The sequence below is a fragment of the Lepisosteus oculatus genome, chromosome 13 (genome assembly GCF_040954835.1).
Source record: "Lepisosteus oculatus isolate fLepOcu1 chromosome 13, fLepOcu1.hap2, whole genome shotgun sequence".
Lineage (NCBI taxonomy): Eukaryota > Metazoa > Chordata > Actinopteri > Semionotiformes > Lepisosteidae > Lepisosteus > Lepisosteus oculatus.
Window position 1 is genome coordinate 4,832,319 of NC_090708.1, and position 13,111 is coordinate 4,845,429.

At 39.0% G+C, this 13,111-nt stretch overlaps 1 protein-coding gene across 1 annotated transcript; it reads left to right on the top strand.

Moving 5' to 3' along the window:
- The first annotated feature begins 169 nt into the window (after positions 1 to 169).
- Positions 170 to 11,761, top strand: pdcd10a (programmed cell death 10a). The gene is made up of 8 exons (XM_006637458.3): positions 170 to 308; positions 5,733 to 5,943; positions 7,662 to 7,715; positions 8,038 to 8,155; positions 8,949 to 9,075; positions 9,696 to 9,774; positions 10,892 to 10,974; positions 11,274 to 11,761. Exons 2-8 carry the CDS (start codon positions 5,854 to 5,856, stop codon positions 11,353 to 11,355), a joined length of 633 nt encoding a protein of 210 aa, XP_006637521.1. The 5' UTR covers positions 170 to 308; positions 5,733 to 5,853; the 3' UTR covers positions 11,356 to 11,761.
- The last annotated feature ends 1,350 nt before the right edge of the window (positions 11,762 to 13,111 follow it).

The following is a 13,111-nucleotide window of genomic DNA, read 5'->3' on the forward strand; positions in this document are numbered from 1 at the left end:
ACTTTATTGGCCGAGAGGAGTGTCACTCACTGTGAGGGGGCGGGGACGCGGAGGCGGCGAAATGCTTTCTGGTACTTGGAGTTTTATAGCACGTAAAGCGCCAATCTTCGCCGCATTAGAAAGGCTCTCCAAAGACTACAATTCCTACTACCGACCTAGCCGTCTATAAAGCTTTTTCTGGTTGGTGTACTGGGGACCTCGCCTCAACTCCCTGCGTCTCTGGTCAGGCAGAAAACTTCCGTCTTCGGTAAAAAAAAAGAACACATAAAAACGGAGTTTGGGGGCTTATTCGGGACGGAAAGAAGCAGGTACGTACTAAATATCAAAAACCGCGCTGAACGTCTCCTTTTTCTGCCAACTTCGTGTCGATGGGTTGTCACTCTTCGAGGTGCCCAGTGAAGTAGTTAGCGAATAGGTATTTCTAATAATGCTGTTGTTATTAATATCGTTAGCTTTCGTCTCGTTGAAGGTTTCCTGGTTCTAGCTTGTCCCCCGAAACAACATCCGCCTGACCGGAATCGGAACCGCCCGGGTCTGATACCGAAAGGCACCTCGTCCGAGTGAGCCAGAGGTCTACGGGCCTCGGCTCGGCCTGTTGTTGTTGGCGCGGAACTCGGTTAGAAAGGTGTCCGCCGGCCCAGCCCTGGGAGCCGGGGGGCTGGTCCCTCACCTGCCGGCAGCCCAGGGACAAGCCCGGCCACCCAGGCCTTGGTATGCGGATAGGACAGATTTTAAAGAGCTGTTTTTTCCGGGTTCTATACGTCCTCTCCTGGTTGTTTGAAACGACATAGCTATCGCGCTTAGATACAGTTTCGCGTCTCATTTTAAGCTGGAAAAGTTTCCAGCAGTGATCAGTGAAGCCTGGCTGGTGATTACCAGCCTGAACTGAAGGTGCCGTATTTCCCATTTTCTGTTTAAACCCGTGACAGCTTTGGAGATGGCAGACCGCCTCGGAGTGAACAGTGCGGTGAGAACAGTAACAATCCCAAAAGTGAATTAAACACACAGCAGGGTCAAATCTCGTTTCGTGTTCTTTATAGTTCGACTAGTGATGTTAAATCGCTACTTTAAAATGGGTTGCATCTGTGCGTTTCGCATTAGTCATTAAGCTATATGTGCATGCGTATCAGTTATGCTGAAATAAATAGTCTCAGAACTTTTAGACTTTTAGAATCATGAGAATATGATAGGAATTGATAGTGATATTTAATACCTCGCCTTACTGAGTTTCCTAACAGGTTCCTTCAGGCTGGGTTCAGCAGTGTGTGAAATGACTCTGTGGTCATCAGGCTTCTTGTCTTTTCACTTTCTAGAATGAACATCATCAGCTCTTTTTTTTTATTCCCTAAGCAGTTTTCAGTAATGCTTCAAAATAAATGCCCGGGATGTGACCTGCTCTTTATACAGCACTTTATGGGAAGCTGATTGCCATCAGTAAGTGTTTGGGATGACCCAAATTCAGTTTGGAAAATATTTATCTCAGTGTGGAATTTAATAATTGAACCAGCTGTATGCAGATATTCCCATAATGGGAAATGTGCTGTCCTCCCTCCTACACTGTATTGGTAGATGTGTGAATGATTATACTGTCATTTGAATCAAATCCCTGCCGGTACAACCTGCTATATATACTTAGCAGCTTTGATTTTTGAATCCCAATTTCCAATGCTGCGGAACATACGTTCAGCTTAAGCTACACATTCTTCTTGTGTCGGGGGCTACGTGCTGCGTGCAAACGTTTTTCCAGATTTTGTAAATGGTATTTGTAAATACCAACACTAAATGGTATTTGCCAAATCTTATTTACTGGAAGACATTTGACTATCAGGACTATGATTTGGGTGTGACTTCAGGTGACCTGAAGATCTTTCTTAGGAAAAGCTTGTATATTTTACTGCACACCTTGTGAACACCTGTTCATATGAGGTTGTACTTAAATTCTGGGGCCCTGGAACTATTCCCATTACAGAGCACTGGCTGGGGTGCAGAAACAGAGCCATCCAGGATAAGACTGAGGTTCTTGTCACTTCTAACATCCCAGATTTTGCTCAAAGAGTTGTTGTGTAGGCGAGTTAGGCAGAGGACTCCCAATCAAGTTCCCTTCTCCTGCTGATAATATGCAGCACTGACCACTCCAGTGTGTTCAAGGAATAAGAACATACCTCCCTGTATATTGGGGCGGAGCGGTGGCTCTCTGGCTAAGGATCTGTGCCTGCCTGTGGCTGAAAGGTTGCCAGTTCGTATCCCATGGCCGGCACAGGAATCCGACTCTGGGGCCCTGAGCAAGGCCCTTCACCCCAACTGCTCCAGGGATGCTGTATAAATGGCTGAGCCTGCTCTGACCCCAAGCTTCTCTCCGGCTGTCTGTCTCATGAAGAGCAAGTTAAGAGTATGTGAAAAAGACAAATTCCTAATACAAAATCCCGTATATGGCCAGTAAAGTGATCTTATCTTGTATCCAATCCTGATTTAGTGCATTGATTAAATACTTGATCATTTAAGGCAGTAAATTTAAGAGTGCAGAAAAAATTGTGATGTACGTTGTTTTTTAAAAGAGCTGTGTGGGAATGATTAGATTTTTTTCTTCCGTTTTCTGTTTTTGCTTATTTGGTAATATTTCAAAGACAATTCAATCTTATTTTTGCAACTATAAAGGGGTTTTGTTCTATCTCCGTGTACTACCCCTACCCTGACAAGCAAACTGGACAGAAAGCAGTCCTATTGACAGAGGCACTGAGAGAGCCTAACTGCAATTTCTGTATTCAACTGAAATGCATGCCGGTATTAATATTGAATTCACAATCAGTTGAAAGATGTCAGCAGATTTAACAACATGCACAAGAATAAATTAGGCAGAGACTGAGACTGTGAAAAGGTGAAAAGTGGAAGTAAACCTGGACAGACATGAAGCATCCAGAGCTGGTCAAAGGATTTATAGGTCCTAAGGACGATGGCGCCTGAACCTGTCAAAAGCAGAGAGGGAAGTGGAGGGTTCATTGCTTGTTTGTTCAACAAGCAGTTTATTGCTTTTGCTGTAAAATCCACCTCACAAATGCAGCTTGTATCAGATGGAACTCAAGATTGGAGAAATGTGCACACTTCTTAACGGACATAAAAAGTGACATGCTCACTTACAGTCCTGCCAAAAATGGAAGGAACTGGCTACAGTTACATTTTACTTAAAATATAACACTATTAATGAGCGTGGTTCAGGTAAATGTTTCATGCCAAGCATCTGACCCTTTCTTGTCTTAACTGATTAAATGTCCAAGAAAATTTTATATCTGATGAAATTCCCCATTCATTACCTGGGATGAATTTTTTACAGTGGGACTCCTTTTTTTATTAACCATTACAAGTGGAGCTTTATCATGAGGAAACAAACGTCCAGCCTACTATACTTGGACCTCCCTATTGATTGGTGTGTTGTATACAGCAATTAGTGCATCATTCAGCAGGTTCTGTTGTCCATCAGGCTGGACTACAAAAAGAAAACTTGGATTAATCAGTTTGCTCGCAGCATCACGTTCTGTTGAGGTGAGGAACACGTGAGCAATAGGTGCCTGTTTTGCGATGATGAGCCTCATCACAGCTAAACTGCTGATGGATGGGTTATGTTTTTCAGCTAGGAATTGTATTTTTCTTGAAATGGTGTGGAAAAACAAAAGATCTGAAGGGTTCTGAATTGTGAGAAATTCGAAGCTCTTTCCTAGAGAGTGGATTCTGGTTTGAGTACTTCAAATGTTTTAAGAAGACATTTACAAAAACATGGTGTCACTCTTTCCTTAACAGCCATTTCCTGAAATATGTAGTAGGCTTTGTTGTGTTTAAAACAGGACTTGTGTGATTGTTATGTGGTACTTCGTTCACGTCAGGTTGCTGAGACTTATTTGAGTAAATACTGCAGGCAAGCTCTAAAGGCTGACCTTTACACTGCTGCCATAAATACGCCTCAGAAACATAATATTTCATATCCTGCAACATATCCACGCTTTCGGTCTGTGTAATGAGCTAGTAGGCATGAACTTTATTCAGTTTAATTAAAGGCAAGATAAACTGGAAGGGAGGTTTCAGTTTGTGTAGTTGACCAGTTGGCATGAACTTTATTCAGTTTCATTAAAGGTGGGTTACACATGAATGGAGCTGTTGAGCTGAATGTGAGGACTGCTCTGGTTGAACGTGGAACACCACACAATACAAACAGGTTTCAGGCTTCATTCTTGAAGGTCCCAGTGTGATTTGTGTTGCAACCTGATTAGAACTCGCAAGCCAACTTTCCTGCTTCTCATTTCTATACACAAGGGTGATGGTTTCACTGGAATTGGTAAGGGTTGATAAATTGAAAAATAGCTTATTTCCTAGTGGCAATCTTTATAATATGCAGCAAACTCCAGTAGAATAAATACTGTCCCTTTTTTCTTTGCAAGCATCTTCCTAAATTTATATGGGCTAGTCAACAATTAAAAAAAAATTAAAAGAACTTGTATCAAAATCCTTAAGCAGAATAGGTTCAAAAGACTAGTAATGGAAGAAACTGATTACAGAATTTCAAAATCTTCCCTAAATAATTAGTCTTGATTTGTTCAGGGCCTGGCTTAATTTGAAGGCTTCATTCCAGTCACCAACAGTACATCTAAAATGGGTTATTTTGGTACAGCTCTAGTTTTTTCCACAGACGTTTTGTGGAGTTCTGTGATTTTGAGAGGTATTCTCAAAATGTGCTATAAAATTGTCATGACTTCAATTTAGGTAATTCAAAAACTGGACCTCTCTATATTGTTCTCCAAGCCACCTTAAGTGTAATTTGGCTCTCTCATCAGTAATTACCCTTCCTGGCAGAGCAATTAACTAGGAACTGTTTTTTCTCATTATCCCATGAAAAAGGATTGAGAGGTGTGTGGGCTTTTTTAAATGCAATCAAATTGAAGGTTCTCATATGAAGTTGAAATTAATGGGAAAGAATGCATGAAATATTGTAACACAGTGCTACCAGCTGTTTGAATTATTGCACAAAAAGTGACGTCTTTAGTCATTGAGAAGTTTTAATGTACATCACAGAGAATGAAGTGAAGCCAGGATTATATAAATTAGATTTAATAGCTAGCTGTAAACTACTTAATTTTAATGAGGCAATAAAATGCATTTGGGCTACTTAATATAAGGCACATTTAATGAATTGTATTTTTTTCACTAAGACAGGCAGTTTAAACCTGCATCCAAATTTAACCTATCTGCAAACAGTGCCCTGGATAATAAGAGTATTGGAAAAGGATTTCTTTACATCATTTGATCTTTAGGGGGTCTGAACTGCAGAGTTTGCACTCTTAAAAGAGGCCATAGAGAAATGTTGACCATATTCATATATGTGCCGGCCTGCACAGGACAAGCACTACACTGGAAGTGCAGAACAAAAGTTTAGAACAAAGATTTTTTTCTGGGAGGAAGTCATGTTCAAGCTGTTAGCGTAAATGAAAAGTAACCTGTTTTTTGGTTAGTGTTTCTGTATGCCGTATCTTTTTTTTTTGTATTGTTCCTCTAAAAGTTGCCCTTCCGTTGTGGAAGTGACTGGATTAAAAACAGTGTGAGGGGGCAAATCCGCTGTCACTTCACTTTAAATCACCAACACTGCAGCTTGACTCAAGCAGGTGCGCAACAATAGTGGAAAAGAAGGTTGTTTAACTTTCCTATATAACGCGGGGATCGATCTAACACTGTCACTCCTTCATTTCCAGGGAAATTGTTTTCTGCCCCTGAACTTTTCACCACACTCCACCCGGGCAGAGACGCAGCGGTGGATGAAGTGAGACTTGATTCTGTAGCACGTTTTCACCAAAAGGGGGGCTTCGGACGAGGATGACAATGGAAGAGATGAAGAATGAAGCTGAAACGACCTCGATGGTTTCCATGACGCTGTATGCGGTCATGTACCCCGTTTTCAATGAGGTAACGGGAGAGCCAAAACATTCAGTTACGTTCAAAATGAACAATGAGACAGGAACCTGAAGGCCCAAGTAGAAGCTGTCGAAGTGCATTTAAAGCTGTGAACAGGAGGCACTTCTTTCCCTAAGGGGACTTGCGTGGAGTGTAGAACAAACTGCCTGGCCATGTCTTTTTGAAGCTGTTGTCCTAGTTTCTTTCGAGAAATGACTGGATGAGATCCTTTCCCTACTAATTTTAGCCTGGACAGATGGGCCAGTAGGCTTTCCCTCAAAAGTAACATCGCATGTTCTCAGCAAAGCTGGAGCATAGTCCTTAGACAGTGGTTTTTAGCAAAATATCAGGCAACAGAACGTGTTGTCATTAAATCGTCCAGAGCCCGGGTAGCCCACGTAAAGACGCTTGCTCAGAGTACAGGTTTGACCTGGATGTCTCCAGCCTGTGGCGATGAGCTGGCTGTGACTGTGATCCCTCAGGCAGTGATGCTTCCAGGGTTGAGTGGGAGGGGCTCATCTAGGGTCCTCTAGTTTTTTGGGGGGACAGTGCGTTATGCTCCTTAGCGGGTGCTGGTGTTGGCATGGGACGTGCCTCTCCTTGACTTGGTACTTGATACTTTACTTCTCCTTGACTTGGTACTAATCTCCTGGAAGAACCTTATCATGTGCCAAATAACAAGTGGCTGCCAAGGGGTGTGGGCAGGAGCAAGTCAGCTTGTCCTCGTTCTTCATAAGCAGTATAGGAGATGATCCTAAAATAAATGAGACTTCCTTTGTTTATTATGTAATTACAATGTTACATAATAAACAACTAACCCCCCCCCCCCAAAAAAAAACCAAAAAAAACAGCCATACATTTCTGCACAGTGCTAAAAATGCTGTCTTATCTCCTGCCTGTGTGTCAGCATGTCACAATACCAAGCTGCAGGTTTCTGCTGTGTTGGTGTCTGTTCCATTCTGTGCCCGGATGGGCATTACAAACTGTATTTGTGTCATGATGGCTTCTTGCTACAGCTAAAACAGATCTGTAGTGTGGCAATTCTCGGCCCATAGTACTGTAACTTTTTTTGATCATTTTAATTAAGTGCACCAAAGTACAGGCTTGAGTTAGCCTTATATAATTAGCTAGTTGCTGTACCTCTACAGACTTTATAATGCAAATTAATTGCCTGCCCACTTTGATTATCAGTGGCCTACATTTGAACAGCAAAGGAAGGAGCTAATCCAGGTATTTATCTTTGTGTTGGAACACGCACGCCAAACCAGATGCATCCTCACCATCTGCATGACCGATGAGGGAGATATCGTCAGCATCTTCCCTCCCCCCCCTTCTGAATAAAGAATACACTCATTATTTTCTTACTTGAATCTCAGCAGATGCTAATGAATCACTTATTAGTCCTGATATCATCATTATCTCTTTATGGAAATCAAAGATGTGTGGATTAAATTAAGGGACTGCCTGGTGTGATGCTCTTATCTGTCTTAATATTAGGGAATTGCTGATGTATTGGCCTGCTGCGTACTATACTATGAGGGAATCAAAGGAGAATAAATTTAGCACACAGCCCATCTGTGGACCTTCTTGATCTCCTTTGAGCTCTGCATGGACCTTGATTTTTGGGTAGATGTATATAACGTTGTGCAAAACCTTTCCCTATCATTTCTTCCTCACAAAGTGAACGCATTGAACTTTTGCGGTGCCATAATTTTTATTTTAATTTGCAGCTGGAGCGAGTAAATTTATCAGCGGCACAGACTCTGAGGGCAGCTTTCATTAAGGTATGTCATTCATTGATTAATATAAAAACTAATCTCTGTAGACTCTCTGATTTTTATTAAAATGAATACTTTTGGTTTAAATCTGTACAGACCTCCAGGTTCAAATTTTTACCTTCACAACATATCTACAGTTTTGAGGTCCTTTTGCAGGCGATTTGTTATCCTATAAATAGCTCATAACGGGACATGTGCATTGAAGAGCCATGTTTAATAGGTGTTTCAAACAAGACATTATACAATATAAAATCTTATTTGAAATGTTGATTATCTTTGAATCTAGAATTCAACATCTGTAATATTTTTCTAAATCATACCATTGCAGGCTGAAAAGGAGAATCCAGGTGTCACTCAGGATATAATAATGAAAATTTTAGAGAAGAAAAATGTTGAAGTGAACTTCACTGAGTCTCTGTTGCGCATGGCTGCTGATGATGTTGAAGGCAAGTTTTTTTTTTAGATTTCCTGCCAATGAAAACTGTAACTCACACTTTCTCTGTACTCATGTAAGACCCTATTAACAGATTTTTCATACATGTGAAGCTGTAATTCAGAAGCAGCTAAACCACTCAAGTATGTTGGTTTTTCTCATAGATGGTGCTGTTTCACCACAAATAAGACTAAACACCTGTACCAGATTTTTTCCATAGTGTCTTAACGGCTTAACATGACATAAAATTTAAATGAAAAAGTGGTAAAGATGTTTTATTAACCTGTTTTGTGATGCAGGGTATTTCAAGTTAATGTTTATAATTACTCATAGAAAATGTATTTTATATGCATCCATATTTATTTTTCTCCCTGGAGCTTTGATCGATACAATGGCTTCGTTATGTACTATAGACAGCTTTGTGACAACAAATATTTTTTCATTGAGAGATGTGCAATATCTATTTTAAAAATGTATTATTCCCAAGCAATAATTTATTCTAACTAAAACAGTTGATTATTTTTATTTCATTAATACAGTTTCTAAGACCGCTTTGAAATGTGTAGGATCCATATTTCCAGCAGTAAAAAATGAAGATTAAAGTTGGCAATGCTTTAAAGGAAGATCAGGAAAAATTCTGTGGCTGTTACATGTTTTTATTTATTGTATTTGCAAATGCGGGGGGGGCAGATTGCTTCAGCATTTACAATCTAGCCACTCGGATTCATTTTGAGTCTTTTGGGAAAGCCTTTTAGCCCAGCTTTCATTTTGCAGTTACTGACGTTCTCTCCTGGGTTCTGCTCTAGAGTACATGATTGACAGACCAGAGCAAGAGTTCCAGGATCTCAATGAAAAAGCACGCGCACTGAAACAGATTCTCAGCAAAATTCCTGATGAGATTAATGACAGAGTCAGATTTCTTCAGACAATCAAGTTAGTATTGATTTTCAACCTCATCTAATACTTACATAAGACTGTTTTTGTTATTGATTTTTTTCCCTCTTTTTGCTTAGGATTTGTTTTGTTTTTTAATCTTGAGTTAAATGATTCACTGAGTAACATCTTCAGGATGATCCTTGGTAAAATGTGTTCATTTTTTGCCAGTTAAAATAAAGATGCCAATTTAATGTACTGGTGCAAATTTATTAACGGTGGTGTAGATATAGTCATAAAAATTGGCTTCAATATGGTATTACAGAATTAGCTGTTTTTGTGGGTAAGAAAAGGTAGAGCAAAATGTAAAAGTATCCCTTTTAGTTTTAAAATGGTAGCTTATGAATGTGTGTTGAGTTTTGCAAAGTATCCTGGTAGAGGTTTGTGCTGTTAAAGCTATTTGTGTTTAGCTTTGTCTTTGTGTGTTAAATGTTCTGAAATTTCCCAAATTTAGCCAATACAATGCATAAATAAGAAATGTCTCCTCTGGTGACGAATATGAATTTGCCTTTTCTGCATTGCTGTCACAAAAAGGAATAGCCACTAAACATTGTAATTAGTGTCTGGTCATATTTGTTGCCCTTTTTGTAAAAAAAATGTCATGTCATTTTTATCTATAGAGACATTGCAAGTGCAATAAAAGAGCTGCTTGACACCGTGAACAATGTCTTTAAGAAATACCAGTATCAGAATCGTAGGGTAAGTATAACACAATTTGATTTTTTTTTCCACCAGAATTGCAGTACAGCTTGCATTTGATTTTTTGGGTGAATAGTTAATTTACAGTACACTCCTGTGGTGCATAATGCGTATTAACCTATGCGACAGTATTTTGGTAAGATTTGCTGTTTAGTTTTCTGCCTTTTTTGTCTATTGAGATGGGGGGGACATGCTTTAGTGCACCAAGCCTGCTACAGCCTTAACAAAATTATTGTACAGTTTGGGAAGATTAAAATCTAAACATAGCATTAGGAAGCATTTTTTCCTGAAAATAAGCTGAGGATGTGCTGTGTAGTTGACTAATTCAGTCAGTATTTGATGTGGCTTAGTAATTAAAATTAATGTGTGGTTATAGTGTTGTCTACAAAGAGGAACGACATGTGGTTTGATGTAAATTAATCACCTACTGATCCGATCAGTGAAATAACTGTAAATGTTTTTATTGTTTGGAATATCTTACAGCTTAATGTAGAGAGACAAGTATAAATATCAACTTAATTTTCAATTCATTAAGTAATTAAAAATATCTCTGAAGTCCGTGTTTGCCCAATAACCTTAAATGTGTGTTAAAAATCTAGTCACAGATAACACTAGATGACAATGTACAATAAGACAAAATGCATTAGTCTTCACAGACAATCACCACAATCATCTGAACAAGTAAGCATGATCAGAGGTCATGTAAGAATATTTAAATATACTGGAGTGTAAGCACTTACACTCTTAAAATCTTGTCTTCCGTGTTAATAGGGCATCTTTTCAACTATACACCTCACATAAGTTTGTGTAGTACAAATAGTATGTGTGGTTACCATTCCAGTTATCTTGTAGTTTATCTGAGATGACCCAATGACCTAAAATTTGCCTTATTGAGTATTTATGCAATTTAAACACGGACCTTAGAATTATATAGGTTTTCGTAGTGACCTTGTAATATGTATAAAATATAATTAAATCATCAATACCCTGGTAGAACCCTGGTCTGTACTTCATAAACATGTTTGTTTTGCTAAGGTTATCAACTCTGTGATTTGTAAAAGATTGGTGTTTAAAATTAGAATATAATCTTGTAATGACTTTTTTTTTGTATTTGCAGGCACTTGAACACCAAAAGAAGGAGTTTGTAAAGTACTCCAAAAGCTTCAGTGACACACTGAAAACATACTTCAAAGATGGAAAGTAAGTGAACATCTTAATGTGATGAAGTGTTGTTAACACATTCTCCTCCCATTTTGGTGGTCTTTGGCATCATTGATACAATTGCCCTCTCAGAATGTTATACTGTCAGTTGAAAGGTACACAAACGACAGTCTATGTGTGTGTGTGTATATATATATTGCAGTTCTAAAGTAGCTCTTTGACCTTCGATCTGCTGTAGGCAATAAACAGTTTAATCATTTTATTACACTTCAAGTGTGACCTTGTCTGAAGGACCGAATGCTTGGCTGACATGAGTTTTTTTTTCTCCCCCTTTATAGGGCAATAAATGTGTTTGCCAGCGCCAACCGACTTATCCATCAAACCAACTTGATACTGCAGACCTTCAAAACTGTTGCCTAGAAGCTTCAATTCTTAGAGGTGTAATTTTTAATGTTGGATAGGATAACCTTTATATGTAAAATGTAAAGTTTGACTGTATAATTTATAAGTCTTGCTTCATGGATCCGAGGCAGGGCGTCGGATGGAATTATTGCCAGCCTCCAACATATTTTTGTATTACTTTATTCTAGCTTAATCATGACCTCACAATGAAGATTCCGCATCACTTTTGCTATTGCTATCATTCTATCCAAAAGAAAGCCAAAAGATTTTGCGCCTTAATGTCATGTAACATTCCTTATATGAAGTGTAAATATTGGTATTCTGTTTCAGACATTTTAACTTGAAGAAGAAATGCAAGTTATGTATTTAACAATATTTGGTGGCAAATGTTCAATAAATAGTTTACATATGTTGAAAATTTTAACCGATCCTTTTCATCAAGTGATGTTCCCTTTTTGAGTGATGTGTTTATTACTGGCTGATAAAACATTTTGGTTTATGAATTAATGGCCTGTTGCCTCAAATTTGCCATTTTGTGCATTCGAATATTAACTCGGTTTAAGAAGACCTTAAAAAATGAGTTCAGGGTCTCGGACAACTGTCATTTGGTAATTCTGCATTTAGTTTTTGATAATTGTAATAAATGTTTACAGTGTGAAATACGTTCTGTAGAATAAAGTTTTGCAGACATCTTTTACATGTATAAATTCATGCAATTTATAAGAGGCTATAAACCATATGTCATGCTAGCTAATGGCTGTGCCTAAAAGTTCACTTTTGCAGAAAATTAACACTGTCAGTAGAGATGTAAAATAGAATTACATAAATTTATAGCATTGCTTATATGCTAAATACAGTATAAGTAAATACTATAACTTTGCTGTGAATATGTGGCCCAACTCTTGACCATCAGCTCTTGTGTCCTGGATTCGGTTATCACCTCGGATGCCTTTTGTTTGTTCTGTCTGGGTCTACATGGGTTATATGCCTGCTGAAGGACTGGAGTTTCCTCCAACATTTGAAAAACATTTAGGTTAATTTGTGCCTCTAAATTGCCCCCTGTATAAATACTGAATTACCTGGTGGTAAGTAACCTTGGTTCCGAAGTGCTGCATTTTGGGCTTTCATTGTTTTTCGGGCCCTATTGACTTAATTGAACCTATTAAGTGTATAAGAAGTAAAACCGGTCGTTTTCATTGATTTAAGTTGGGTGTCATGTACAGGAACCTGTCACTAGAAGAACTCGAGTCCCCTATCCCTGTGAATCTAGTCTGGTTTTGTCAGAACCTCAAAACCCCAGCATGGCTGGTTCCTCAGTGAAGGTGCTGTAACTGATGGTGGACCAACAGGTGGTGCTTTTCCTTCGTGACCGGAATTCCCTAAGCGATGTTGCAGTATGTTGGCTGGGGAGACTGTGCTGTAGAAGGTACTGTCCTTCTGATGAGATGAATGGATGAGAGATTTTGCTTGTCTGGTCGTTAAAGAAAGGTGCATTGTGTAAGAGAGTATGAGTTTCAACCTCTGGTTGCTGGCTCAATTCCTCTACTTGTACAATGTAGCCTGCCTAAAGTTCCCCCTTAATTCAATGGGTAAGGCAGTTTCTCGGTTTTCCATCTAAGCTGCTGTGTAGCGTGGTAGCCAGTGCAAAATGGAAGGATGCTGCACTTCAGTGGTAAAGAAGTGGGTCCTATCCTGTATTTACAGTATAAAGCTCTTTGAGAAGAAAAACACTGTACAAATGCAAGGAGTTGATCGTAAACATAAGGAGAAAACC

Excerpts from the sequence above, each read along its gene's own strand:
- pdcd10a (XM_006637458.3), top strand. The coding sequence starts at position 5,854 with ATGACAATGGAAGAGATGAAGAATGAAGCTGAAACGACCTCGATGGTT. Across the intron at positions 5,944-7,661 it reads TGTACCCCGTTTTCAATGAG|CTGGAGCGAGTAAATTTATC; the intron begins GTAACGGGAGAG and ends TTTAATTTGCAG. Across the intron at positions 9,076-9,695 it reads AGATTTCTTCAGACAATCAA|AGACATTGCAAGTGCAATAA; the intron begins GTTAGTATTGAT and ends TTTTATCTATAG.